Raw genomic sequence first — 24,028 nt, 5'->3', positions numbered from 1 at the left:
AGAATTCAGAAATTCCAAAGACACATGCTGTTTCTACTGTTGCATTAGCTAGAAAGAAGCTTAGAGATTCCTGTAAGTGGTGTAGTGTAATGATGTCTTGTGATCCTCAGCTGCTTTCAGATCAAAGACTCTCTTCTCCATGTCAGTGTGGCTCTGTCACAATGTAGTCAAGCTCCTGCTGGTGGTCATCAGCTTATTGTTTTGTTTGCAGGCATTTTAAGCTTTGAAACTGGGGAGACTCCAGAGCCAGAGTTGCACAATGAGTGGTCGTGATGTCTGCATGATGGCTGTGCAGAGGTACCAGGGCAGCTGTGTGATTAAAGAGTTCCTTGGATAATGTTTTCTCCAGTAGAAATTGAGGAGTATGCATAAGAAATAAGTCATATGTTGGAACTGGGGCAAGATATCCTCTACTGATACAAACCCAAGTTGGCATTGTTAAGGTAGAGCTCCATCCTTCAGACAGCACATATCTACTTGCTGGCTTTATAAATATCCCTCATCAGGCTTCACAGATAACATCTCCCATGTGATAAGGACCTCTGTCAAGTGCTACAATGCGCTCTCTCACCACCCTGGAAAGAGACTCCGAGGCTAGTTCAGTACTGTTTGCAAGTCTGGGTGAAACAGAGTGTGTTCTTAGCACTGAGAGCAGAAAACACTAAGTGTCCATTATCAGGGCAAACAAAAGCCCCAGTGTGCACAAAACCTAAACACACCACTGGTCCGGTGTGAATCGGCGGCTGTGTGCTCGGGGGAAAACTGCCAGCCTAGAAGCCAGCATTCCTGTGTCTGGGTATATCCTGACAGTGCTACCTACTTACCTACAGTAACCATGTGAAGTGGACCTTTTCCAGAGCTCCACAAAGCCTATATTTAATAACGTGTTGTATTTATAATACCTTCCATCCGCTGGATTTCACAAGGAGAATAATACTCTCAATTGGTCCTTTGGTAGAGCAGAGGTGCCAAAGTTTTCCTGACAAAGGAGCTGGAGAGCAGACTTTTCTGTTTGGTTTGTTGTTTGTTTGTTTTGCAGTAGCAGCAAAATAAAAGACGGATCTAGAGTCTTAGAGTTGTTTTCAGCATTGGTGCTGTGTTTTGTGCACAGTGTGCAGATGTTGTACAAAAGAAGTGTAAGACGCAGTGTGCATGAAGAGAAGTTTGTGACCTAAATTGGTTAAGTCCTGCAATAAATGCTAAGGTGGTCTTTTTCCACCTCTGTGCTCCAAGTGCTTCTGGGCTAATAGCACTTTGAGCTTACCAAGAAGATGCAAGAGGGTTGATGCTGTAGGAGGGAAATGACGATAGTTTTCTTAGCTTTAATTACAAAATTAACATCACCCTTGCGGAGCTGAGTTGCCAAAATGGGTACAGCAGATTACAGGCCAGGTCTGGAAGAGATGCTGTACCCATGAGTTCTGTTGAGCCTCTGGCCCAATTTGGCATCTGTGTAGCTGCATGTAGCTTTGATACCTTGTCTGAAAGAGGGAGGGAGGGAAGGGAATAGATTCACAGCTGTATCACCACCTACTTCTCAATTCAAATAAAGGGGTACTCATAGTAAATTGTGAGTACTTGCAGCTGCTGCCCTTTCTCCATGCGGAGAGCATTGATCTAAATGTCACAGGTACATTTTCACCATGCTGTGGGATTCCACATGCTGTTCAGGACAGTTCCCATCTGTGTCATGGTTTAGGTGGATCTTGGTGGATTTCAAGGGGAGTTCATCTAAAGATCCTCTGGAGAGGAGCAGAACAAGTTAGTTGTGACACCCACCCCATCTGGCCTTGCCTTCACTTTGAGGCATGGGACAGGGAAGGATCCAGGAAGAGGATGTGTTGAGATTGCCTTTTATAGTACTGGTAGAGGTGCTGTGGAGAGATGAGTGCCAATAAGAGACTTCTCCCCCAGAAAGTGGAGTAACAGTTGAGCAGGATAAGGTTGTCTCCCCCTTGCCCAGACATGCTGCATCTGCCCAAGGAGATAGGCACCTACAGGAGCTGTCTTAGCAGGGCTTGAGGGCAGACTGGTGGCCCCAGAGGGGTGGCTGGGTGTCATGATCACTGACTCTTGGGAGGCCTCATCCTGGCACCCAGGTCCTGCTGGGGTAGGTGGTGCTCAGAGAGAGAGACAGCATGGGAAGATTTCTCATGAAGCACTAGTGGGAGAGTTCTAAGTGATAAGAGAGAGAAGAATTAATTATATCTAGGAGCAAAGGGGTTTAGTTTGCTCTGAACTGGATCCCTGCTGCAGTTTGTTTAAACAGTGGTCCTGCAGGTTGTGTTTGTCTTGGACAGTGGTTTGTTTTACTATGGTGTTGCTCGTTAACAATGTATGTGATGTGCTGGCTGCCATAGGAATGTGGTCTTGCCCTTGTGCAGGAGTGTGGTTAAACATGGCTTTTTCTGATGTTACAAGAATAGTGATCAATTTTTGAAACACCTTCTGTTACCACATAGAACCTTTGTCCTTAGGTTATGTCCCTGGATTGATGAATCTGTGCTTTGGAATGTTTATTCAGCAAGTTTAGTACAAGTCCTGGGCTTGTGAAGAGAAGTTTTTCCAAGTACCACCCAGCAGTCTCTGGGAAAGCCCCCAAGAACATTACCTGCAGTATTCCAGCTTCTCTTGAATGCTCTGCCTGTCATCCTGATGTGGAGGTGGCCAAGTGAAATCTCTGATACTTCTGCAAACCTCTTTCTGTTGGTATTTCTTCAGATGTCCAGTGTTGGCCCTTTTGTGTCTAGCTCTGCTTTCTGTGGTTATCTGTGTTCTCTTTGCCTGTCTCTCATAACAAGAGTGCTAGTGAAGAATTTTGATGAGCATTGATTTTTCTCTCCTGGTTCACAAGGAGTCATAACAGCTTTTCTTCTGTTGCAGAGTGTTTACCATGCCTCTGGGAACGTTCTTCTTTCCTGTTCTCTGTTTCCTGGGAGCAGCAATTCCACGGGGGCTGCAATATGTCACATTCTCGCGCAATGCCACAAAATTCCTCCACCTGTCTATGGACTTGGAATCTGGGACCATTTACTTGGGAGCCACCAACTTTCTCTTTCAGCTGACATCAGACCTGCTAATGAAGAATGTGGTCCAGACTGGACCAGTTCTGGACAGTAAAGATTGTCTCCCCCCAGTCTCCAAGCTGGAGTGCCCTCAGGCTCACCACACTGACAATCACAACAAGCTGCTGCTAGTGAACACTGTGCAGAAGGAGCTTATCGTGTGTGGCAGTGTGCACCAGGGAATCTGTGAGAAAAGGAGCCTCACATCCATTGACCACGTCCTCTTTCGACCAGAGAGCCCTGGTGACACTCAGTACGTGGCTGCCAATGATCCCAATATCACCACTGTGGGACTCATAGCCTACTCAAAGGAGGAGGTCCCCTTGCTGTTTGTGGGACGAGGATACACCAGCCGAGGAGTTGGAGGAGGCATTCCTCCCATCACTACCCGAAACCTGAGGGCCCAGGGAGGGGATGTTCAAGCCACAGACTCTCACTCCATTTTCTCCTACGAAGAAACAGCCAAACTGGCTGTGGGCCGTCTCTCGGAGTACAACCACCACTTCATCAAATCCTTCACCTATCGCTCCAGCGTCTACTTCCTGTTCTACCGCCGGGACCTCAAGTCTCAGTCGCGGGAGTACAAGACCTACATCTCACGAATCTGCCTGGATGACTCTCATTACTACTCCTATGTGGAGTTACCTCTGCTCTGCCAGAGCAAAGCCAATACCTACAGCCTCCTGCAAGCAGCCTACATCACCCAGCCAGGAAAAGGCATGGCCCAGGGGCAGCTGGACGCTGAGGGAGAAGTGCTGTTTGCAGCCTTCTCTGCCTGGCAGGCTTCATCTGGCAAACTGAGCGAGGAGTCTGCACTCTGTGTCTATGCGATGGAGGAGGTGGATCGCCTGACCAACTGGACTAGGGATGTTTGCTACATGAGAGATGGGAAGTCAGAAGAAGGGACAGAAGTGGCATATATTGAATACGACGTCAGTTCCAACTGTGTCCAGCTGCCAGCGGTAAGTGGCTTTGCACCTTTGCCAGGCTAAAGAGCAGTCTGCAACATGTTCTTCCGTTGCTTTGTGTTCCTGAAGTAAGCCTGTTTCTCACAGCTAGATGTGGAAATGTGCTTGGGTGAAAAGCCGCTGTGTATAGGCTGCTCCTTTCCCTCTGCAGGAACTGTTGATTAAATGTGGTCTGTCTCATCGTTGCTGCAGCTCTCTGCCCCACATGGACAGGTTTATTTGCAGAGAGACATGGACTTATATGGCAGTGGGGAGAGCATCTGGTGTGACCTAGCCCTAAGGCCTGTCTCATGGCAATACCAGGCAAGAATAATGAAGCTGCAGTTCATGTTGTCCTTTATCAGTGTCTTCATCTTCTGGTCTGCAGTGCAGGGAGGGAGAGGAGTATGTACATATACACCTGTATGTTGGAGAGGGCAATTCAAGGGGTACGCTGGCTCCCTGTTGCTTTTGGTGAGGTACACCTCACAGCAGCTTCCTGTAAGGACACCCAGAAACTAAAAACAACATAACCTTTTAAAACCAAGTGTCAACAAAATCCTGATTTCCTATTAGTCATGCTCAAGGAAGACCTTCTTCTGACCCGGTGATTCTTTGTCTCCAGAGCTGTAAGAGGTGATAATCCTTCTTTAAATTCTATGGCAAAGGCATGATGGGATGTTGCAGGATAAAAATATAAACTGAAGTGGCTGTGACCCTGAATCCTTGCAGTCTGTCAGCCACACTTTCAGGTGCTGTGATATTGGGGACAATGACACAAACATAGCAGCATCATTCTTCTGTGGTGGTGCTGGATGCAGTGGCCCAGTGTAAAGCTCTGTGGTTATGAGTAGCCTGCTTTCACCAAGGGTGTTGCTAGACCTTAGGAGAGCAGCATGTTATGTTGTGCTTTCCTTCTACAGAACAGGCTGTTCAGATAATTGCCTCTTCCCAGCCTAGTACTGCAAAGAGTAAATTGGTACCACAGAGCTTTGGAAATCACTGAGTTTGGATGTGTCGTCCAAAACCAGTTTTAAAATTATAGCTTTCATTTTGGTAGCTAAAGCTAGCTGTAGAAAACTTGTGGGACCAGGGAAGGGTAAAAAGCAGACTTGGTGGAGGATGAATGTAAGGTCAGGAGAAGCATGTAAGAATTGGGAAGCGAGACACTGCCCAGCTTTCACTGTATTTCTTAGCCATGCCCCATGTGTCCTTTGCAGGGCTGCGTGGAAGGATTTTTAGGGCAGCTCGAGGGAGTTAAATGTCAGACTGGTGTGAACAGTTTAGAAGAGTCCTTCATTCTTAATGGTGAATGTACCAGTGGAGAAGTGAGTGTGCAGGGTGGGAGAAAAAGGCCAGTCTTTGCTCTGTGAATCCTGCAGCTCCATCCCAGGGTCCCAGCTGCACGATTTGGCACTAGTGGGCCGAGTAAAGTATGGCATCTTATTACCAAGTGTGTCTAATGATATGTAAATGTCCTAACACACTTTATCCTTCACCATTCAGTACGTGGTAGCGGTTGTCATTAAGATTGTGTCTAACAACACGTAAGGGTTTGTGCCAGCTCCAGCCTGCTCCATTCAGTGCCGACTGGAAGCGGCTCTCAATGACCATTTTATGCAGGAACGGTTTTAACTCGGTTTCAATGGTGGCAGCTTATGCTGTATTTTAAGGATAATGCTAATTAATTTCACATTTTTCTACCTCCAGGCCAGCCTGTGTGCAAGGCATGCCCTTTTCCCTAGTTTGCACAGCCTTCGATTTTTAACCCATCAGGAGGGGCTAAGACTGAGTTTTGCAGTTCAAGACAGTCTCTTCAACTGGAAAAAAGTGCTTGTTTTCAGAAGAATTCCAGAACCAGTTCATTTGTTCAATTTACTGGAGATCCATTGGTCTTGAGATGCTGTTAGTGACTTGGTAACTCAAAGTGTGAAATATGTTTCTGTGAGACTAGGGAAGGCTGCGTATCTCCCATGAGTGTAGCTTTGAAGGTATATGAGTTGTCCTTGTTCACTGAATTTTCAGTCCTCCATACACAGATGCAGATTTGTCCTATTGTCACTTCCCACCTGTACAACACAGGAAGAGCACACCAGAATTCGTGGCAGCAGCTTCATCTGAACTTGCTGCCTCACAGTAGGACAGTGGATGATCCCTGAAGTGTATTTTCTGCTGTGCTGCCAAGATGTTATCCACTGAAAACGATTCAAACAGCTTCTATGTAAATGTATATAAGCACTTCATACAATTATCATGCTCTTAATCCTGTAGAATGGAACAAGTTTCAGATCTTGACTGTGACTAACTGTGCTGCAGACAGTCCCTGTGAGGCCACGGACAGGCTGTGCCAGTGCTGGGAAAGCTTGCACCGGTCACGTTGTTTATGGTAGATAACATCATGTGTGAAGTGACACATCCTTGGCATCACACATAGGCTGAGCACAACTGGGATACAACTATTTCTGACTTGCATGGGGAGGTGGTTCTTCAGTATTTGAAAAATCAGCCTTAGTAGGCTCTGGCATTTGTCTGATTTGATGCAAAGGTTGCAAAAGATAGCTAGGATCCCATTTAAAATAAGCATTTGATGCTTTTGAGCATGGAAGTTTGGCTGTTGTCCATCTCCTAATAAATCTTACAGGAACAGGACAACTATAGAAATAGAAATCTTTTCAGTTACAAGAACGTGATTGGAAGAAGCTTAAGAATCAAATGAGAGAGCTGATAAGAAAAATACATCTGCCACTGAAAATGAATGATAGCTAGCTTACAGGACTGTAAAAATTAACAATCATTAGAAGTTGTAACCTCCTCTGAGGCTTTTAAGTCAGAGCTTTACAACTAGTGTGCGGAAAAATCAGTTGAATTAGTATCTGAAAGGAAAACAATAAAGCATCAGAATGAAGGTAGTGCTAGTCTGACTGGTATGGCTTATTAGGTGGAACAGCTGTCAAGCCTTGCTTCCCTGCTAAGATAGCAAGACAGCTGAGAAGTAATAGAGGTCAGCAGGTTAAATGTATTTTACTGTGGGATTTCCATAGACCTTTTAGTTCGTACAGTTAAGTATTAAAAAAAATCCCCAAACAAATAAACAAAACCCAAAAAAACCAAGGGGGGGAGGGGGAGGGAGGGGGAAAAGGGACCAAAAAAAACAGAGAAAGGGGAGGAAAGGAAGGAAATAGTTCTGGTTTTCCATGGGTTTGGCGAGAGATGAGCAGATGCCTCAAGAATGCCAACTTGTGCTGTTATCATTGACCTCCAGCAGGGTCAGCTCCATTGCCTAGTGCCGGATGGTACCGTGCAGCTCTGAGCTGCCAAATGCAAAGCCATGGACACCAGACAGAATATGCAGCCCTGCTCACAAGGAGTCTAAATTCAACAACGTTGCCTGAGGCAAGAGAGGGAGCTGGAGTCGGTGTGGATTGCTCAGTTAATGTTTGCTCCACACACAGCCTTGCAAGGGTAATTAGTAAGGGGCTGGAGAGGAGCGTGAAAATGTTATGCATAAGGGATTTGATGATGGGAAGTCATTAGTTTTCACAGGCCACATTGTTTAAAGATAAGCCCCGTGATTGGTTTAAAAATGGTGGTTTTAATAGTAATTGTTGTGTGAGGAATCCTGCATTGTCTCCAGGAGGATAGTGTAAAATTGTGTGCACCATAAAAAGTGGTCTTTAGAAAGAGGTGTGGAGAAAGATGCAAAGTAACAGAGGAACTATTCTAGACAAGACTGAGTCTGTTATGCAGGAAAAAGAGGAATCACAATGGGATATCTTCTCTCTATGCATACAAATAGTAAATAAGTTGACAGCTATCATTCTCTCTTAACATTCAGTAAGTGAAGGTTTGGTAGGACTGGGAGGGATCTGACTGGAACAGAAGGATGACTGTTTGTACAGTGCTGTGGAGCTGATGTTCGGAAACCTCACAAGACTTGAAAGAATTGAAGCAGTTGTGTGGAGACAGCTCTTGTTTTGGCTGACTTTTTGTGGGTCTCTGGTTGTATGTGCTCTATGATTTCTATATGCAGCTAGTAGGCTCTTTGGAGCAGGTTATGCTCCACCCTGTGTTTATGTACATCTTGATGCTTTGTACTTCAGGCTTAGAATTAGTAGGTAATACAACAAAACCTCACTCTTTGCTGGAGGTGGTGCTTGTGACCAGGTGGTTTTGCACTGGAAACAGGAATTCTTATCTCTTTGTTCTGAAGAATACAATGAATCTTCCCCAAAGCTTTGTCATGGTAGTATACAGCCAATAATGTTTTTTTTAGAGAACTTGAGTTTAGTAGAGTTTCAGTGCATTTCATTACTGATGCTGCATGGACTTATGGAAATGCCTGCAGGATTCAGCGAGTACAACCAGACAGCATTCCTAGACTAATTATTAAAATCTGTTTTCTTTTACTTTCAGTAAAAAAGGCCTAGACAGGTTCAAGGCTGAACTTGCTGCTGGGACCACCTGTTTAAAGAATTTGGGTGGAAGAGGATGGTGGGAAGCGTTAAAGGTACTAATGTTCCTTGTCTCTATATTTTGGTACTGATTTCCCTATTTTTTCCACTCCCCAAAAAAAGGACACTCTGTATGCATACCCCTGTGGCTCTGACCACACTCCCAGCCCCATGGCCAGCCGGGTGCCCTTGGAAGCAGCCCCACTCCTGGAGAAAAGAGAGGCACGTCTGACAGCTGTGGCAGTGAATGTGGAAGATGGTCACACGATTGCTTTTCTGGGAGACAGCAGAGGGAGGCTGCACAAGGTATGATCTAGATGCAACAGGAAGTAAACAGCTATAAAACTAATTGACTGTGCTCAGATGGAAGGGGCATAAAGGCAATTTTTCTTGTCTCTTTAATAGGAACCTGACTTCACAAGATCCTAACTATCAGATGGTGTCTTTTTACACTGTACTGACTGTTGAGAATGTGGGTGCACTGAACAATGGTCATGTTTGCCTTTGGTTACATCTGCACTGAGCCAACGTCAGGGCTAGTGCATCCTGTGTGGCTTCCATGCTTCGTGTGGCTGAAGTTACTCCACTGAGATTTTGGTGGGAGGTTGAAATACTTAGACACAGCAATGGTTCCAACTTGTTCCTCACGTAGCAAGGATGACTGCTGCTATGACACTTTGCCTGCACACAACTGTGGCTCTCTTGCAGGTGTACTTAGGAGCAATGGGAGATGCACACATATATACTTCTTTACCTATCCAGTTAAATAGTGCGGTGAGTGGAGACTTGCTGTTCGACCAGTTGCAGGAGCACCTCTTTGTCATGACCCAGTCAATGGTAAGAGTGAGAAAATTCCTTCCACAGAAGATCTGAAAGCATTTGAGGTCTAGACAAACTACTAATGGGAGTGGGAGAGACAGAGGAAGTGTGTATAGCTAAATCTATGCTGGGCAGCAGCTGCCTGCCAGTCTGATTTACAGAGACTGCAGACAGGGCTTTTGCAAAACCTGGTGGAAACAGGGAGGAACCCTAAACCGTGGCCTGTTTGCATGTGCATTTCCCTAACTCAGTCAGGCGATGGAGGAATGTGAACTGCAGGCTTACAAAAGCCTGCTCTGTTGACATGAAGACAAGGGATTGCAAATTCCTGGTTTCCTCTGTGGTGAGCAGGAGCTGTTTGGACAACAGTTTGCGTCTCCATCTGAGCAGAAGAATGTGAGCCTTCTGAGGACACAATTAATGTGACCTGTCTTGGTTTTGCAAAAGATGAAAAAGAGAAAAGGGAGATTTTCTGTAATTAAAATTGTAGCACTTCTCCTGTTTTTAATCAGCTAAAAGATAGCAGAGATGCACCCTGTCTGGGTGTATAATGGCAGTCTTGTAGGTGAAATTGGGCTGAGTAAAGAATCATGGTGGCACCTCTCCCTCTTCTGCATCCTCTAATTCTGTTTGTGCCCAGTGGCAGTTGGAGGAGAAGGCATTGCAGTGCCTCAGGCTCTTGGAATATTGGTGTCTGTTGAGTAGGGGATCCAGCTATGGATGCTTTACTCAAGAGGATTTGTGCAACACCACTTATATCAGCTCCTTGAGCTGGATAGGAAAGGGTCCTCCTAGCAACAGAAAAAGCAGCCCTTGATTTCCTCTAAGGAAAGAACAAATTGAAACATAGAAGTATAGTGCGAAACTCCTGCTTCCCTTCACCCTCCCAGTGCACTTTGAGGTGTTGAGAAATTTAGTAGCAGTTCAAAGGAGTTGAAATCATTGAGTGGAAGATGATTATGGAAATCTGAAATACATATATCCTTAACAGTAATTGTTCTGTCATTTTAAAAATGCAAATGACATCATTTACTTAGCAACAGTAATAGATCAGGGATTAAAAGTTGATATTTCAAAGTAATTGGCAGTGCAGTAGCTGAAGTGTAGTAGCGGATTAAAGAGAGGGCAAGAGACTGGAATCATTAAGGACAGCAAGTTAAAGCAGAAGTGCTTTGCAAGCAAAACTTAAACCTCAGATGAGAGAAGCTTTTTTGCTCTGTGTCGATCAAAACTCAGTCTACATTCAGTCAAAATGATAATTCTGCCAGACAGAGCTGGTGCAGATGCATTCAGAGGCCTCAGATGAAGCTGCTGTCTCCAGCTTAAGTCACCTTTATGTCAAGAGAGACGGTCTCTCATGATAGTGTCCAGAAAAGCAAAAGAGTGAATGGTATCCAGTCTGCTGTTCTTTGATCTACTCTGTTAAAATGCAGGTTTATCACTAAATAAAGTCTCCTTGCCAAAAGTGTCCCAGATAACCCATTCACAGCAGTACACTTTGTTTGCCTCAGTGCCTGATGTTTAGATGCTTTTCACTGATATGTGAAATGGCTGTTCAGATGGGCTCTGGAAAGTTGATCTTCTCTATTTTTATGCAGTGTTGGAGATTAAGAAGCTGTTTCAGCAAGCATGTAGGTGATGGTACTTGTGAGTTAGGCAGAATAAGCCATAGACCTGGGGCTGTTTTATGTGCTGTGTTTTCACTAATTTCTTTCTCCAACAGGTGGTAAAGGTTCCCATAATGGAATGTTCCCTGTATATGGACTGTGAATCCTGTCTGGCACTGAAAGATCCTTACTGTGGCTGGTGTGTCCTTCAGGGACGGTAAGTTAGATCCCTGTTGACCTGCAAGGATTTTGGAGGGCAGGTGCTTAGAGATTGTCTTCACTTGCTGTCTTCCTTGTGTCTGTGTATGTCTGTGTGTCAGGATGTAGTTTATTTTAAGTTCCTTTATGGGATATTTTCTCTAACTTACCATTCCTCTGTCTGCCTCCCTAAAATACTACCAGCAGTAACATTTGCACACAAGGGTATCTTTCCATTGCTTTCTGGATCTTTGGTCACCACTTGCAGTACTCCTATCCAGTGGATTTCAGCCTGGTTTTAGTCTGCAGCTCAAACTCCCTCATTTCAAATGTAGAGAAACAAACTTTTCACTCCTGCTGTTCTTTTATTTAGCATTCTTTTTCGCTTACTTCTCCCCTACTGATGTTGCTTAATGCAACATGGTTTATTTCAGTGTGCCTATCTACTTGCTACCTCTCTCCCTCTGTAAAATGCCATAGGAATGGCCCCTGAAGCCAAAAATCTGCTGACCCATCTATATTTTGGTAGCAGTTCATCCTCTTGTTGAAAGTGGTGGGAGGCTGGGTTGTGTAGCTGCTTCCCCAGTATGCTAGCAAGGATATAGACAGCCACTGTCAGCTTGGAAGCTGAATGTGTCCTGCTAGGGCTGCACAGATCTCTCACAAGGCTTCTTCCTGTTTCCCTGTGTCCTGCTAGGGCTGCACAGATCTCTCACAAGGCTTCTTCCTATTTCGCTGCAGGTGCAGCCGTCGCTCCGAGTGCTTACGGTCCAGACTGAGTGAGCAGTGGCTCTGGAGCTTTAACTCTACACAGCAGTGTCTGTCTGTCCAGTCATTAACTCCAGCCAACATCAGCAGAGAAGAAAAAAGAAATGTGAGTGGTGATGATTCTCTGAGGATGCTCCAGCATACAGAAAGTCCCCTGCAGACTCTGAGGAGGCCCAAATCTTCCTGTTGCTTTCAGTAGGGTACTGATCACTGAGCCTTCAAGCACGTCTGCCTCACATAAGAGACTTAACAGCTTGTCTGTCTCCAGAGATAATTTCACAGAATGACAGAATATATCTGGTTGGAAGAGTCTTTTCCCCTAAAACAAAATGTTCTTGCCTGTTAAGAGTTTACTGGGTATTCTGGAGTGTTTTATGGCTGCTTGGATGGGGTCCATCCTTGTCTTAGTATCTACAAGGTGCTTGTGTCTATGGTTTCACAGTGTTTCTAACACTTGCTGTTAGGAAGAACTGAAAGGATTTACCCAAGATTATGGCCTCAGTCTGGCATCTGAGAGCTGGTAGAAAAGCTAAGAAGGTGCTGCAGTGGCAAGAACCTGCCTTTTGCTAAATACTTGGGCAAAGGGGGTAGTTGCCAATTGCTTGGTGAATACCAAGTTCACTTGGAGAATAGCAAGAGAGATGCTCAGTGGAACAGTCAGTCCTAGGAGGCATTACAGGACAGTTGGGTATATATGTAGCTAACTACTTTATGGGGTTCTTACTTTGAAGAAATAGAACTAAAAAATTAGTTGAAATAAAGAAGAATGTGTTAGAGGGCAAATTATTTACTGGATGTTATTGAATTGGTAGATATTCCTGGCTATCTCAGACTTACCTTCTCTGCGTGAGGAAGAATTTTACTCATGTTACTTCGAAGATTATGAAAGCCCAGCAGTTCTGACAGAGTCAGGGATCATGTGTCCTTCTCCAGATCCAAGCCAAGCACCAGCTTTGCCAACAGGAGCAGGTTAGTGAAATGCTTTAAATGGAGCGTGATAGCTCTGATAACATTGTTGGGAGAAAGTACACTGTAGGTCCATCAGATTGCCAGGATAACAGCCATGAATGTATGTGGTCTGTCAGCAGGTGTTCATTTCATTCTGTCATAATATCTTGTTGCTTTCTACTTGTGTCTCACACACATCCTCTGCTATTTTGGGCTGTTGCCAAATTCCAGTGCCAAATTCTGGTAGTTGGAAAGGAGATCCTGCTGAAGGGTTGTATGCAAAGCTGAATATGATCTGAAATGCGTTCTAGAGTGGTGGATGGCTTGGCAGCTTTGTCATAAACTTATAGAGGTTCATTGAATAATTCTTTCTGTTGAATAATTCTTTATTATTTTAATCAACCAAACCTTCTCAAAATTCATATACTAGTGGGAGAGGAAGTACATGTATGGGAAGTCAAGAAGAGACCCACAGTCCTTAGTGAGAGGTAAATCTGCAATGCAGAATAACCTCAGAAAATACAGAATCAGCCTTCTATTATGGTGAACAATAACTGACTGAGTGTTGCTAACTGGTTACTCTAAAGAACCTGGGAAGTTCTCAGTTTATAGTCTTTGCATTGGATTTTACCCAGCTTGTCAGTGTGAGCTCAGATGAACTGATCTCTTGAGGGAGCTGCTTCATCTGAGGTAAAAGGCAGGTGCCAGATGGGAAGCGTTCCACACGATTCACCCAAACGGCTAAACAGACTTTCTGTGCAAGTATGCAGCTGGCTAACAGGTCTGAAGGAGGTCTGAAGCAATCTCCATTGGCATAACATGACAGCAGAGCACAGCTAACACCCTCATTCAATGTCAAACTCCTTCATTTTCAGTATTATTTTCAATATTGTTATATCTGCCCTTCACATTGCTTTAGTCTGGAGCAAACCAAGCAGGTTCTCCATTCAGGGTGGTCAGACACATGCCTCTGCAGGTGGAGTGGGCAGGATTGGCTTCCCTGTTTAGCTCTGCAAATGTGGGCCTGAATGTAAGCACAGTTGTGAAAAATCAGTGTGGATAAAGCCAGGGTCTAGTTCTCATTATTCTGGACTTTGGGTATTCTTAATGACTTATTTCAAAGTCAGTCTTGCTTTTGCCTCAAGATTCCATAGATGCTTTACCTATGTTACTTTCATATGGCATCTCTGAGTTGCTTCTGTTTTGCAACCTAAGCTTGCTCGTGGGTGGTTTGTGTCCATTTGATCTATTTGTGTTGCCCTTTTGCTTCCACAGCTCTTCTCCCACTCAGTGAGCTATGCCCAGGTGCACTCAGAACAGAGTTTTCCTGTGTTAACTGTGTCAGCTTTTTATGTGTTCTTCTGTTATTCAAGACTTCCTCTCCCCCTTGCTGTTATTGCTGGCCCTTCTTTGCATGGCTTTTGTGCTCTGCTAAGATGAATTTGAAGCTGGTACCAAGGATTGTGCACTCCTCTCTAAATGAGGTCTCATCAAGGCCTTAGAAACCATCAATTTCCTATTCCTACTGATAATACTTTTCACAGCTCACTAAAATATTAGCCTTTTTTCAGCTTTGTTTAAAGGTAAAGCTCATCTGTCACTTGTAAGCTGTTGAGCTCCAAGCTGATAGCAGAAACTCTTGCTCTCCCTTTGCAAGTGCTTCACCTCATCTTCTCTACTGTTGAACAGCATTATTGGCAGTCATGGACTTTTTGGAGAAAGGAATATTTAGAAGTATGGTATCACAACCCTGAAATCCTGGGGGGAATTAGCTTGTCCACCACTGCCAAATGCAATCACCTGCATGAATGTGATGGGAGCTGACAGTACTGCAGTGACTCCTGCCTCCAGCTGCATGTGATACCTTTATTTTTCTCCTAATTATGGGTTTTCATACATACCTCATCATCAGCTGTTTTGCTGGCATATTGATTCTCCTGTTCACTATCAGAAACCCAGTTTAGGCCTTACTGATCCTTCACCAGACATGTTAACTGTTTTGTTGTGAATAGAGCTTGCTTGCAAGAGGAGGTCTGAGTTCTGAGAGAGGAACGATGGACAAGCTTTTTGTTACTTATTTTTATAGCAAACTGTCTCACAGAAATGGCAACTCCTGGAGCTGAGCAGAGCATGCAATACCCTCCCATTATTTGGAGAAGTAATACCCAGCTCTAGGGTTGGGGAGGTACTTGTCTGGAACAAGATTAATGAGCTGTTTAAATGTTGTCATCTGCAAAATATCTCCTTCAGGCTCATGCTATCAGCTGCAGTAACTTTTGAGCATATCTGCAGCTATTTGGCATATCAGAAAACAGTGATGTCCCTTCCCAAAGAGAATTGGGCTATCATGAGGCTTTTAGCTGGTGTTAGGCCTGGATTTAAAGCAGATAAGCCTTCAGTCATTGCAAGTGAGATTGTAAGTCTTACAAACCTCTTCACTGGCAGATGTCTTAGTCTGGACATAGAACAAAGATCAAGGTGAAGGCAGTACATGAAGGACATGTCAGTTCTAAGGGTTTAGTTTTCCCTTGGATGACAAAGGAAGACAATAAGCTTTGTGCCTGGAATCTTCCTCTGATAGAGAGATGGCAGTAGAATTATAGCAGATAAAGATGGAGGGAACTTCAGACTAGTCTGTCTTCCCATGGGTTGGCAAGAGCTGTCATGAGCTACTCCTGACAAACTTGTCCAACCTGTTCTTAGTGTCTGTAGGATAATGCAGTGATTGAAATGCTAGAGGCATGGATGGCAATCTGTCTCCATGGTTGACAGTGGCTCTCCTACAGCAGGTTGTGTCTCTTAACAATATGGCAGAATTACAGTGACTCCATTTCTAAGCAATTTTTATCTTCATTTTCAGATCATGTCACCATAAAGCTCGTAGTGCGTTTCCATGACATCTTCATTGCTTCTGTGGACTTCTCTTTCTATGACTGTGCTGCAGTGGCCCTGCTATGGAAATCAGCACCGTGAGCACCTGCTTTTTCTTGTCTGTAGCTGTAGAGAGGTTGTCTGTCCCTTCCTGGATCATCTTAGCAGCTGCTTTTCTGTCGCTGTTCCAGGTGTCAGAAGTGTGTGAGCAGCCTCTGGGGATGTAACTGGTGCATCCAGCAGCACCTCTGCACTCACAAAGCAGCCTGTGAGGAAGGAGCCATTATCTACAATGAAAGGGTGCGTCTCCTACTCAGTCCTAGTCCTATGTGCTGCAGCCTCAGTGAGCTGCAGTGAGTCGGATCTCATATCAGGTGAAACAGTAGCTGTGTGTCACATCAAGCAAGGAAGTGAGCTGTTGGAGCAAAGCCTCCCCTTGAAGCAACACAAGGGGACATGGACATCTGTGTCCATGATGTCACAAGGCCTCACTACGCTTCTGGGGAAGTGCTATCAGGTGAAGCAGGTCACCTTTCTCCTGGGCTTATCCAGCCTGTGTTTTCAAAGCAAGGGGCAAGAGCAAGCTGGCAGGGAGGCTGGAAGTAGGGAGGGGGAACAGATGCCCAGTTTGTGGCTGCCACAGTGGCTTTGCAGTTTTAAAGAGAACAAAGGCAGATAGTCCTCCCTCTGAGTGGAGGCAAGTGCAGGTGTCTGTGGGAAGAGGGAATGTTGCTGAATCTTCTGCATTGTGAGCAGTCCAAGACAAGATGGCATGAGGTGTAGCTCTCATGGAAATCCAGAGGGTGAAGCAGCCTCTTGCAAGCACTGCTATGGGAAGTCATAAGGGGTGTTTTCCTGCTTCCATTTTAGTCTGTTTCATTTCTTTCTCTCTTCTCACCCCAACATGTTTGTTTCCCTTCAGGCCCAGATCCCAACCTCGAGTGTATTTCCTTCTTCAGCAGCTCCTCTCACCAAGTCATCAACCACAGCCCCAACCATGGCCACAAACCCCATCACTCCTGCTGTGCATGTGGTGCCAAGCACTGTGCCTCCCACAGAGCCCAACCACGTCACGTCCTCTGCAGCCCCAGATGTGATGACTGAGCCTGCAGAAACCCTCAGCTATACATACTTGACTCTCTCAACTGAAGCAGCCTCTCTCCAGGCTGTCACAGAATCCCCACTACCACCACCAGCAGACAAACCTGCTGTCACTGTGCCAGAGACAACTTTTCCTGCTACATCTGTTCTCACCAGCCCATCCAAAGCCATGGATGACTCAGCCATGCCCACTGAAGGACCAGCCACTGCCCGGGAGCCACGGCATACCGACCCATCCACCACACTAGTTGGTAGCCCTCTGCTTATGTCTGCAGCAGCAACACCTTCCCCTCATGTCACCAGTTTCAAGTGGCCTCCAAGTTCTTTTCCTACCACAGAAGCACTGACATCTGCCATCCCATCTCCTCAAACCCCTAGCCAGGTGCCAGAGGGCCCTGCTGCCTCTGATGTTTCTCTGAGATGGCTGGGAACTGAACTACCTCCTTCAGAGCTCCCATCATCAGCTCCTCCAGGCTGGCTGCTGGAGGAAGGCACAGAGCTCCAGGACACCGAGGACTGGATGGATTTGCTGCAGGCTGAGAATGACACATCTCCCTTCTCTGCTTCCACTCTTCTGTCGGGTGATGGTGATTCTTCTGAGAGGGATGTCCCTGACTTTCCCAGGATACTCCACCCTGACCTCGACTATCAGTATGATGCCCCTGAATTTTGGGAGGAGGTAAGTTGCTGGGCTTTGAAATTCAGTCTAAGGCTGTAACACTTAGAAATTTTCTTACAGATTGCTGTATGTATTTCACTATGCAGGAGAGATTGTGCCCTCCAAAAATGTAGAAGCTGACCACTCTAATGTGTGGAATGAGAAGTGTTGGCCTGAGGAAAGAAAGTGTACATGGGGTTCCCAGGTCTCATAGAAATGCTGCTGATGTGAATGTGGCAGCTGCTGTGATGTCCAGTGTATTCACAGCTTTCTGCTGTTGTTTTGGGCTATTGCAGTGCTGTCTTGTAACTTCATGGTAAAGAAGCACAGCCATGTCATCGTTCAGGCAGGGCTTGTTTCTTTGTTGGCATGTTAGGCTCTGATTCCCTGTATCAGAGCCATGGAGGTTTCTTTAATACCTGTGTTTGTTTTCAGAGTGAAGAGCTTAGCTGGGGTCCAGATGCATGTCCCTGTGTACAGGGAATCCAGGGTTCTTCACTGTTTCCAGTCAATGTGGCAAGGAAGATAACCCTGCTGGGAAAGAACTTCCACCTCTATCAGGTAGTCAGCTCAATGCCATCAGTGCTGACAAACCATATGAATGCAGAGCACTGTTTGGGCACCCTGTCCACTGGAGTGCTAAAAATACATGTAAGACACAGTGGTGGCTCTGCCTAGGTTTCTCCAATTTGTAGAAACACCCAGAGGAATGACCTACTTTTGTGAATAAAGAATTACATAGCTACATTTATTGGCGGGTAGGCAGTCACCCAGAGGAAAGAGTACAGGTGTGCACCAACCTGCTGGAGAAGATCTGCAAGCATTTGGGTTGAGCTGCACCTGTGCTGTAAATGGTAGCTTTTGGAATAACTCCCTGATGAAGCTCTGCTGATTGTTTGTGTCTCCATAAGATAAAAATAAATAATGTGTTCCCTTTCCTTTCTGGCATGCTCAGGTTAATGTGGCCATTCCTGTCATACCTGAAACTTCTGCAATGGGGAAAACCACCCTTGAAAGCTGTTTCTTGGGTGTGCCTCTGATAAAAGTTCTCTTTGCTTCTCAAAACAGAAGGCTTATTTAGTAACCTTTTACAAACAACTGCCTCTGCAGCCCACAGACTAATGGTTACTTCATATGTTAAACCTGATATACTGCCCTGCTTAGAGGAGCAGAGCTGGTTACAGATGCATATCCATCTTTTTCTTACAGGAAGCATCTAAGCAAGTCAGTGGAAGATTTACTGGAGAGAGGGAAGAAAAATACATTTAGTGATTTTTGAGGTGCACTGCCCCTGGTGCATGTGCTCCACTCTTCATTTCCAAGCCAGTGTTTCACACACACATACAGGCATCACTTCACAGTCCTGCTGGTTTTCCTGTCGTTCCTGCTGTGCTGAGGCCTCCCTGCACTGACACACGTGCTCCTTTCTAGGTGTTCTGTGTTGACTTACCTTTCATACATGGAGGCAGTGACAGCATAGAGAGCAGAGAGCCTCTGAATATAGCTTAGAGTTGGCATAGCAAAGGGAGTGAGGAGCACACTGCTTGCACAGAAAGTGGCTTGCCAAAAGGCACTGAATTGGAGAGACAGGAGTATGCTGTCTTGTAGTAGGAAGCTCTGTGTGGTGGAGGAGTGGTGCCATGTGTATCTTGTTTGCAGGACCATCAGTGGGACTATGAGTGTGTCCTGAATTTGGAGGGGAGGACAGTGGTGATGGATGCTTATGTAGAAGGAGAAGAAACAAACCAGTCCCTCTGTTATATCACCTGCCAGATGAGCCAGGTGAGTGCTTGGAATATGATGCAGTTTTAAACTTCACACTACTGCCTGTTTTGCCTAGCAAAAACAGCAGGCTGGAAGGCAAGCTCTAGGGAAAAGAGCATGTTTTGCAAAAATATTTGTAGACTGTTTAGCACTGTGAGTCCCTCATCTGTGATGATGCTGCCTGGCAGCACTGAGATGATCTTCAGCTTGGGGAAAATTGAACAGTCTGAGGCACACGACCTGTTGATGCGTTTGCTATGGTATGGGGAGATGCCATCCCTGAACCACCCCTCGCTGCAACCTGCCAGGACAGTGCCACTTCTGCTCTGGATTGTAACTTCTTCTGTGATGGTGGTTCTTTTCTGAAAATAAAAAAAGTTATTAATACCAGTTTTGTACTAGGTGGGGGAACTTAGGGCAAGATTTGCAAGTAGAGGTGATGTTTTTCCTTAACAACTCATATAGCTAAAGAGGGGAACAGCATAGGTTCTAGTGCACATGAGCCCTGAAAACCGCTTGTAATCCTACATCTTGAGCTCTACTGAAATGACAGCAATGACAGCTTGAGCAGTTTCCTGAGCAGGTGGCTTGTAGATAGGAATTATCCGTTTAGGAGAGCAGTTAGGAGGTTAGACAAGCATTGCTGTGAGCACATATTTGTTTTGAGTGTTTACTGTAGTGAACCAATGCCTGCTGTGCTTGCTAGAACAGAATTGTGACTCCGAACCAGTGAGAACAGTGCTGTGCTGCCATTGCCTCAGCTAATGCTGCTTGTATGTCCACAGGAAGCTCTGTGCATAGGCTGCATGTGATGGTGCACAATGCAGGGTGGATGCTGATGCTTTTTGCCTATTCATCTGGCTTGTTTGTGCCTCTGAGTCCTTTGTCTTGATGGTCTTTGTCTTTGCAGTACAGTTACACAGCTCCTCAACTCGAATTTAACGCTGTGGTGTTTGTGCAGAGGCGACGACACCTTCGAGTGGACAGCGCTGCAGATCTTCATGGTAGGAATGCAACACTTCCCTGGCAAAAAGGCAGCAGATGAGGTGAAAAAGAATTGAGAAATCTTCAGATGAGGCTTTTTGCATCTGTAGTAGTCCTATCATAGAATATATCTGGTTGGAAGAGACCTCAAAGATCATCCAGTCCAACACTAAACCATGTCCCTAAGCACCAGGTCCACATGCTGCTTTAACATTCACAGGACTGAGGAAAACATACAACCTCATTTCTGCTGCTTGTCGCAGGGGAGGAAAGAGGGAGGAGGGTTCTGTGCAAGGTGCCAAGTTGCTGGATTATTCTGCATCCCAGGGGATGCTTGCAGATGCCTCTGAATTTTTCTTCTTTGCAGTGACTTTTTACAACTGCTCTGTGGGACACGCTGATTGTAGCCGCTGCCAAACAGCTGACTCCAAGTACAACTGTGTTTGGTGTGGAGGAGACAACCCCAGTTGTATCTACAGGGGGTCCTGCAAGGAAGAGATAGAAGACCTGTGTCCAGCACCTCTCATTCATTCTGTGAGTAGCTTGCTCCTTAGTACACTGCACCAGGGGTAAGAAGGGCTCCATTCTCCAGCTGAAATCAGAGTGCAATCAGTGCAGCTCAGTAATATGTTGGTCATCTGAAGAGCAAATTAATCTCATTCTATTGTGAACTCTCTGTGTAGTGAGGATGTTGGACTTCTGTACTGGGCTTTCACTTTGCTGATAGAGAACAGTGGGAAAAGATGCATTTCTATCTTACATGAGCTGAACCCATCATGCCAAAAGGAGCAGAATCATTCAGGAGCTGGGAAAGGGTCCATAGATTGGATCCTCCATCTGTCCCAAGCCAGACCCTAAAACAAGTTGGCCCAGCTGAGGCTGAGCCAAAGGAGGGCAAAACCTTGTGCCAATAGCACAGCAAGGATGACAAAGGCATGATAGGTTACTGGAATTAATTATTTTTGTCTGTTTATTTTAAATGTTTCTTGCTAACTGCCACATGATGAGTGTGATGAGTGTCTGTAGCCATGTGTCCCTTTTGCTGTCAGCTTGTTCTCCCTCCAGTGGCACACAACATCCACGTGCTGCATCTTGTCTTAGTTTATCTTGGGTGCTGCTCAGGGACAGAGCTTTGACGTTCGTGCAGCATGCAATTCATTGTCATACTGATGCTGAGGGGGAATGGTGCTTGCTGCTTCAGTACTAGTAATGTGTATTGGCTTGTGCATTCTCACTCTTCAGCAGCCCTGTGCGTGGTCAGCATGTTGATGAGAAGGCAAAGCAGATCAGTCATTTGCCTTACAGGTCTATAGTGGATTGTCACTTCTGGGGAGACTGCTGGCAACAGTGAGTGATGGGAAAGAAGGCTCCAGCTGTGGTGGTCTTTATGGCCTTTCTTCTGATGAGAGTGCAACCTAACAGCAGTCCAAGCCAGTAAAAGGAATTCATAGCAGTGACCTGACCAGGCAGAGTTTGCAATGGGGCAGCTGAAGGGCCCTGTGCTATAGATCAGCTGCCAGACTGCAGAGCTCTGAGATGCTGTGACATTTACACGTGCGCGGATGTCTTTGCAGGTGTACCCCCTGTCTGGACCAGTGGAAGGTGGCACTAGAATCACCATCACTGGCTCAAACCTCGGGCAGAAACATCAAGACATTGCAGAAACTGTCACTGTTGCAGGAATTCCCTGTGCCGTAGATGCTCAAGAGTATGAGATCTCTAGCAGGTAGAGTATCTGTGAAACCTCCTCCCAGAGGCAGGCACTGGCTTTTCCTTGGGCTGCTGACATCAGCCTGAGATGTCATTGCTTTGCTGCAGCAGGTACTGAGCCTTGCCCATTCCTCAAGGAGTGCCCTTGAGTAAGGGCACTGTCTGCTTAGTTACTCAGGCAGTGACCTCAGAGAGATAAGGTTGTGTACAAGGTGATGGCCAAACAGCACTGCTGTACACCAACCACAGTGCCAGTGCAGAGCCCACAGCCCAGTTGGATCAGGGAGTCACAAGCTCAGAACCACAGAGTTTCATGAGTGTCTCTCCCAACACAGGGTGATTTCAGTAAAGTGAAGGACATGACTTATGCAAGCGTCACTGCTAGGTGAATATCCTGACCATGTTAACTCAGGGTGAGGATGGAGATACAGCCTAGATTCTTGCTTCTGCTTGAGTGGGCATACCCTTGAGCTGTCATTCTTCACTTCTAGCCAGAATTCTACCTCCCAGGAACAAAGCCAATGAAAGGACCCTCTCAGCCAGGAACAGACCATGGAGTCCTGGTGGACCCTGTGCCACTCTAGTGTTGGCTAGGAGCACCTGGCAGGTCACACAATGCTGGTGTAAAAGTAATGGCTTAGGAGCAGGATGAGAAGGAGAAAGACCTGTACTGCTCAGTCTAGCTAATGTCAGTGATAGAGAACTGGGTGACTGGTGTATCTGGCTAAGGCAGAATCAAGAACAAGGCAATGTAGTCAGTTATTGAAAGGTGTGACTGGGGAGCAGCTAGGAAGCAAGGAGAAAGTAGTATTTATGTAGCTGGCCTGTAACAGGGCAGGTAGCTGGGAGCCTTGGATAAGGGAGGGAGAAGAGCAAATCAACCAGCAGAAGAGGAGAGCAATTGTGAGTAACCTCTCATCAGAGCTGTCACAAACCGATTTTTCCATTCCATGGTAGCAGTAGTTGTGTCACTCTTCCCTCTGGGAGCCAGGTAAGATCCTGCTGGGAAATGGCCTGCTGTGTTGAGCAGTGTTGTCCTGTCTGTGCACCTTGTTTGTCTGGATCCATCTGCTTTCTGTTTTCATCCTGGAATTGGAGCATAATCTTTCTGGAGTAAGCACTGTCTTTGTTCTGTGTTTGTAAATCACCTGGCATCACAGCGTCTTGGCTTCAGACTGCACTGCCTAAATTCAAATTCCTGAGCTTTTTTAGGTTGGAAAGATATAGCTGTGAACCTGCTACCCACTCCTGAGCAAGGCCCAGACAAAACTCATCTCCTCTGTGGGATGGCTAGGAATGCTTCTGCAGAGTAGTTCTTCAGTTAGCAAATCAGTGCTGTAACATGGGATTCCCTCCTCCTCTGTTCTAAGTACAAATGGACTTCTTACTTTGTCAGCATCTCCTATACCTAATTATGGCTGGAAAAAGGGCTGGGAAGAGTGAGTGGTACACATCAGGGGAACGGTCTGGTGCCAGAGGCCACTGACTGAAGACCAGTGCCAGCTAAACCTACAGTCTTGAGTTCACTTCTGCATCAGACACAGCATTAATGTGTGGATTGACCACTGCTAGCCTGGGGTCACTCCAGACTTGACTGATTTGATCAGCTCTGGACAGCAGCAGAGTTCTTGGACTCCTTGTGTATCAGTGATACAGTGGGTTTCATCCTGTCTGTTCCAGAAAAAATAACCCTGGGTAGGATGGACCTGTTTGGGACTGTCCTCTGCCCCTTTTTTTTGGGGGGTTTTTTTTTTTGTTTGTTTGTTTTTTTTCCCCCCGTTCTTTCTGCTAGGAATTCCATCTTTTAGAGATGTTTCTCAATGCTCAGTTTTATGAGATAAGGCTGAAAGAAGGCAGCCATAGTTGCCATGTGGCTTTGGGACGTGATGCAGTGGATGCAGCTCATCATCCCTTCCATGCTGTGACACTGTTTTTGGATGGCCCTGCAGTATCGTATGCGTCACTGGCGGGAGCTGGACAGAGAAATTTGGACACATTGTGGTGGAAGTGCCTGGAGGAGGACGTGGAGTTTCTGGGCATATTTTCACCTATCAGGTAACATACCTGTTGCTTCTTTAATATCTCTCCCTGCTCCTCCAGTATTTATACTAAATTCCAGTATTTATACTAAATGTCT

General features: G+C 45.7%; 1 protein-coding gene across 1 annotated transcript in view; it reads left to right on the top strand.

The window, feature by feature from the left end:
• The first annotated feature begins 2,893 nt into the window (after positions 1-2,893).
• Positions 2,894-24,028, top strand: part of PLXNB1 (plexin B1) — a 40,616-nt gene continuing 19,481 nt past the window's right edge. Inside the window, exons 1-15 of the mRNA XM_054387173.1 lie at positions 2,894-4,027; positions 8,587-8,769; positions 9,172-9,300; positions 11,006-11,106; positions 11,829-11,961; positions 12,668-12,824; positions 15,664-15,772; positions 15,866-15,974; positions 16,597-17,454; positions 17,869-17,994; positions 19,093-19,215; positions 20,108-20,201; positions 20,549-20,715; positions 21,756-21,907; positions 23,841-23,946. Coding sequence (XP_054243148.1) covers positions 2,894-4,027; positions 8,587-8,769; positions 9,172-9,300; positions 11,006-11,106; positions 11,829-11,961; positions 12,668-12,824; positions 15,664-15,772; positions 15,866-15,974; positions 16,597-17,454; positions 17,869-17,994; positions 19,093-19,215; positions 20,108-20,201; positions 20,549-20,715; positions 21,756-21,907; positions 23,841-23,946 — 3,681 coding nt within the window. The remainder of the gene's footprint in view (positions 4,028-8,586; positions 8,770-9,171; positions 9,301-11,005; positions 11,107-11,828; positions 11,962-12,667; positions 12,825-15,663; positions 15,773-15,865; positions 15,975-16,596; positions 17,455-17,868; positions 17,995-19,092; positions 19,216-20,107; positions 20,202-20,548; positions 20,716-21,755; positions 21,908-23,840; positions 23,947-24,028) is intronic.

This window comes from Indicator indicator, chromosome 15 (genome assembly GCF_027791375.1).
Source record: "Indicator indicator isolate 239-I01 chromosome 15, UM_Iind_1.1, whole genome shotgun sequence".
In the NCBI taxonomy this organism is placed as follows: Eukaryota; Metazoa; Chordata; class Aves; order Piciformes; family Indicatoridae; genus Indicator; species Indicator indicator.
Note: the sequence above shows the minus strand (reverse complement) of the source record. Positions and strands in the feature narration are given on the sequence as shown.